The sequence below is a fragment of the Polistes canadensis genome, unplaced genomic scaffold (assembly GCF_001313835.1).
Source record: "Polistes canadensis isolate GaletaPanama2010 unplaced genomic scaffold, ASM131383v1 scaffold_205, whole genome shotgun sequence".
In the NCBI taxonomy this organism is placed as follows: Eukaryota; Metazoa; Arthropoda; class Insecta; order Hymenoptera; family Vespidae; genus Polistes; species Polistes canadensis.
In genome coordinates this window covers 113909-118707 of record NW_014569752.1, presented here as the reverse complement: position 1 = coordinate 118707, position 4799 = coordinate 113909, and the positions used below count along the sequence as shown (strand labels likewise).

At 30.6% G+C, this 4799-nt stretch overlaps 2 protein-coding genes across 5 annotated transcripts in view; one reads left to right on the top strand and one right to left on the bottom strand.

Moving 5' to 3' along the window:
• The window catches only part of LOC106789854 (nuclear fragile X mental retardation-interacting protein 1), a 6100-nt gene extending 4408 nt beyond the window's left edge, over positions 1-1692 (bottom strand). For 2 of the 3 annotated variants that reach the window (XM_014754378.1, XM_014754379.1), the window contains exons 1-2: positions 1512-1692; positions 938-1349 (exon numbers count right to left, since the gene is read on the bottom strand). In XM_014754378.1, the coding sequence (XP_014609864.1) occupies positions 938-1349; positions 1512-1516 (417 nt within the window). In that variant the 5' untranslated portion in view covers positions 1517-1692. Of the gene's footprint in view, positions 1-937; positions 1350-1453 lie in introns of all 3 variants that reach the window. The other variant, XM_014754380.1, reaches the window with a different exon arrangement.
• A 592-nt stretch (positions 1693-2284) lies between these two features.
• On the top strand, positions 2285-4799 carry LOC106789846 (cyclin-A2). Of its 2 annotated transcripts, XM_014754366.1 has the most exons (7): positions 2285-2640; positions 2752-2760; positions 2937-3416; positions 3500-3723; positions 3813-4017; positions 4149-4396; positions 4632-4799. In XM_014754366.1, the coding sequence occupies exons 1-7, from the start codon at positions 2482-2484 to the stop codon at positions 4702-4704; spliced, it is 1398 nt and encodes a 465-aa protein (XP_014609852.1). In that variant the 5' UTR covers positions 2285-2481; the 3' UTR covers positions 4705-4799. The 2 variants fall into 2 exon arrangements, with proteins under 2 accessions (XP_014609852.1, XP_014609853.1); XM_014754367.1 differs by lacking the exon at positions 2752-2760.

Sequence of the window (4799 nt, the reverse complement as noted above, 5' to 3'; positions counted from 1 at the left end):
CAATATTACACATTTGTATACAATGCTTAGTTAAAAGGTGGTCCAACTATAATATATAATCGATTTAATATTAATTTAATTTATTACTTAAACTATTGCTCCAGTAAATATGTTCGTTTAAAGAAAATGGATTATCCTTTATATGCAATAAAAAATTTGAAATTGGCAAAGTGGTGACGAATGGAAGAAAACAGAAAAACATAAAAAAAAAAAAAAAGGAAAAAAAAATACCTGTTCGGGATGTTTAGTAAGATAATCATTCTTAGCGTCCCGTATCATTCTTGTAACTTTATTCCGTACATCCTTAAATTCTCCCCATTCTTTAGCGTCCTTATTCTTCTTTGCCTTAGCGTAAAGTTTATTTTTCTTTTGAATTTCGCTTCGAATTTCATCTGTCATCCATGGCTTTTTTAATTCTAATTCCTAAACGATCATAATATACTTTTTGATAATAATTATAGTAATAAATTTTGCTCGCTTTATTTTTTGTGTTCTTTTGGATTTAAAAATATATGTAAAAAGTCTGGTTGTTTGACCGTTGTTTATTATTAACAAATTAAGTGCCAAGCCTCTTTTGTTGAGTTCTTCGTTTAGGCCAGGATGATCTATCAGCCATAGACAAACATAAGTATGTTGACCATTGGCAGAAAGTTTAACGTCGGTCTGTAGGAACTAACTTGGCATTTAACATGTTAAAACAATCATATTTTCTTATGGTCAAATATTCGAATTATTGTTTCACAAAAATATGTATATATCAATAACAATAAAATAGTTTTAAAGGTAACTTATACATATATATATATAAAATAAATATTCAACTAAGAATCAATATAATACAATGTTAATTCGATAATAAAATTAAAAACATGTAAGAGAGAACATAATAAAAACAAATTTAAATAACATAAAAGTTAAAAAGCGTGATAACAAATACCTCAAACTTGACGACTTTCTTAGCGGTATTTACTGGTTTCCCTTTATTCGATCCATTTCTAGGAGAGAACCTTGGCCTCATGTGTGGTACCATTTGTGGTGGCAAGACTCTCCGAGGCCATGGACACATAAGTGGACCTCGAGGTCCAGGCATGGGAGGTAAAGGAGCTCTACCCGGTGGTAGAAGTGGTCGTGGCCCACCAGGTTGAGCCACACCACCTATTCTAGGGGGAGGATGTAATCTTGGTCTCATCGGGCCAAGGATTCCACTCATTGGAGGTAATGGCATTCTTGGAGGCATACCTGGTGGAAATATAGCACCAAATCTTGGATGGGGTAGTGGCCTTACACCGGTTGGCGGAATTCTTGGCCCCAACAAAGGACCTCGGTTCAAAGGACTCATGTTTCCTCTTCTAAAGTAATATTAGAACACTCGTAAATTTATATAACTATATAAAAATGAATTAGAATGATTTTTGTTCTCCTTTATATTATTGGAGGTTATGGCTTTACGCACTTTGTATACGCGGGACGACAAAGTACGTGTCCGATATAGTTTTTCTTTAAACACTTACGTCATTTACACGATCCTTCTTAATACCGGTTCTTATTTAATGAATTTAATTACAATAATTTCACGTGTTTCAATGGTTTTTTATTAATATCGGCACTATTTTCACAATCCACAGAACTTACTTTCGTAACGGAAGTATCAATGTTTTTCATGAATAGAAGCGTTAGAAATAATCGCATGTATCTATGGTCAAATTTTCATGTGTTCATTAACGCATACGTGAAATATATGAACCTATAGAAAGCGTTTTAACTATTTTCATTAAATTTTTATTTCTATTTCCGGTTACCTTTTGTTTATCTTTAAATAAGTTTTTCATTGTCAATGATTAAAAAACAAATGAATTGTTAACAATTAAATGTCTTCGGAGAATAAAAAAAAGATTTACGAAATCGGACGATTCTATTTAATCGATTTTTGTAAGTTTCATAGAAACATGCCTTTTTGATTTGTAAATATAATAATAAATGTTATAAATATACAGTTGACGTCTTAAAACATTATTAATAATATATTTAAACAATAATATCGCATTACAAGTTCCGGAATCGCTATATATTTTTATAACAAATGAATTAAAACAAAATGAGAACGTTGTAAATTCGTATTTAGTTAGTGTTACCAACTTAAGTTGTCAGTAAAGTAAGAAATTAAAGTTTTGAAAGAGGATACATGATTGGTCGATAGAATAGTTTTAATTTGAACATTATCCGGATTGGTGCGTTTAAGTAACGCCTGTGGTAACGTATAGCCAGCTGTTGGTGCTACGTTTGTTTGAAAATCAAACGGCAACTGAAGTTTGTTGGTTTGCTTGGAAAACCGTTTGGTGCAATGCATGCACGATTGTAAATAATCTTCGGAACTAAGGAATATAAGCGGGCACGCGTAGTGTCCTAAAGCCAAAAGATTAACATCCAACGACAAAATTAAATAAAATATTTTATAATTGTTATTAAATAGTCTAATAAACAATGGCTACTATTCGAGTACACGAGGATCAAGAAAACCGGATTACCGATATCTTTCGTGGTAAAGAGAATATCTTGCCCGCCCAAAATCAAGTCTTGCAACAATCAAAACGCGCGGTTTTGGGTGTATTGCATAATAACTGCCATCGAATTGTTAAAACAGTATGTATATTTATTTATTTATATCTTATTTCCTTTACTTATTTTTCTTATTCTCCTTCTTTCCTTTTTGCATTCTTGTACCCGGCGTTATACCGATAACGATTTTATCAGTTAAATGATGTAAGTTCACGTTAAACATATCTCGTATTACACTTAAGTATAATTAAACAATAATATTTTTAATAATTTAATTCTTCAAATATAATTATGTTAATTATATACGTTATTTATATTATTTATATATAGCATAACAAGTATGAGATAAATTAAATGTTATTATTTGATCACATTTTTAGGATATTTGCAAAGATGAAAAGCATCCGAAATCTAAATCAATAGTGACAGTGCCATTTGAACCGTTTAAAATTTATGAAGATAAGAAGGAAGAGGGTGCATTTAAAGTTTATGAAGACAAATTGGAAGAGGAAACTTCTGTCGTATTAAGGGATTCTAAAGAAGAGAGAGATGTGATAGCAAACCAAGAAGTTACCGTACCCTCGGGACAAAAAAAGCCGAGGTTAGACATTAATTCGTTATCTATCAACGATTTTCCTGTAATATGCAACAGTCTTCAGGAGATAATAAATGGCAAGCAACAGGATGACGGTTTCATACAAGATACACCAATATCTCCGGATAAATCGCTTTTATTCTCCTCTAGTTCTTCTAATAAAGAAAGCAGAACTAATAAGGAATCATCTAGAGAACTTAGAAATAATTTCTTTGACGTTGAAGAATATAGGGCGGATATATATAGTTATTTACGTGTTGCAGAGGTACCTACAGCATATTATTTTTTTTTAAATAAATCCATCTAAAAGGATTAACATGTTTCATTTAGTTATATTATTTTGTATAGAGACAACATAGACCAAAACCTGGTTACATGAAAAAGCAACCAGATATAACATATTTAATGAGGTTGATACTGGTAGATTGGCTCGTTGAAGTAGCCGAAGAATATCGATTACAAACGGAAACGTTGTATTTGGCTGTATCTTATATAGATAGATTCTTATCATATATGAGTGTTGTTCGGGCTAAGTTGCAGCTTGTTGGTACCGCTGCTATGTTTATAGCTGCGTAAGTTTGATTAATAAATAGTTAACATAATAAAAAAAACATATTATAGATTGAAAGGAAATAATTATTTGTTTTTTTATGTTTAATAGAAAATATGAAGAAATTTATCCACCGGACGTTGCTGAGTTTGTATATATTACGGATGATACGTATACCATAAAACAGGTATTGCGAATGGAGCATTTAATTTTAAGGGTGTTGTCCTTCGATCTTACTGTACCAACACCATTAGCATTTCTTAAAGATTATTGCATTAGTAATAATCTGTCAGAAAAGATTAAATTTTTAGCAATGGTAAGTATGATTATCTACATATAATTGAATCATCTCGTTGTTGCGTATAAAAGTAATATACATTTATTCGATTGAATATACTTATAAATATCTAATTTATTCACAATAAAATAGATATATATAATTTTCAGTACTTGTGTGAATTATCTTTACTCGAAGCTGATCCGTATTTGCAATATTTACCGAGTCACTTAGCTGCTTCTTCAATAGCATTAGCACGACATACGTTGCAAGAAGAAACATGGCCGCATGAATTAGAATTATCAACGGGTTATTGCTTGACGGAACTTAAGGAATGTATGTCATATTTAAATAAAACATTTTTGAATGCACCCAATATACCACAACAAGCAATACAGGAGAAATATAAGAGCAGCAAGTAAGTGAATATATAAATAAGAATCTATAGTTAATATCTTCTCTTATTCGTTTCTTTTTTTTTTTTTTTTTTTTTTTTTTTATGGTAGGAATATTTGGACAATCCTGTATTACATTTCATTAATTAGTCAAATGATTTCTCGTTATTCCTTGTATTTTTCTTCTTATTTCTGTAATTCGCGATTAACGTTTGTTTTTTTTTTTTTTTTTTTTTTTTTTAAATTATATTTTTATAGATACGGACATGTAGCTCTTGTACTGCCACGTAGTACTGAAGGTTTGGTATATGAAGATGAAGAGAGCGCATAGAGAAAATCTTTTAGAATAGAGTTTTGCTTAACAATAATAATTATACAAATTTAAACCATAATTAACGAACCTCCCGTAATAAAGTCCACGTTATA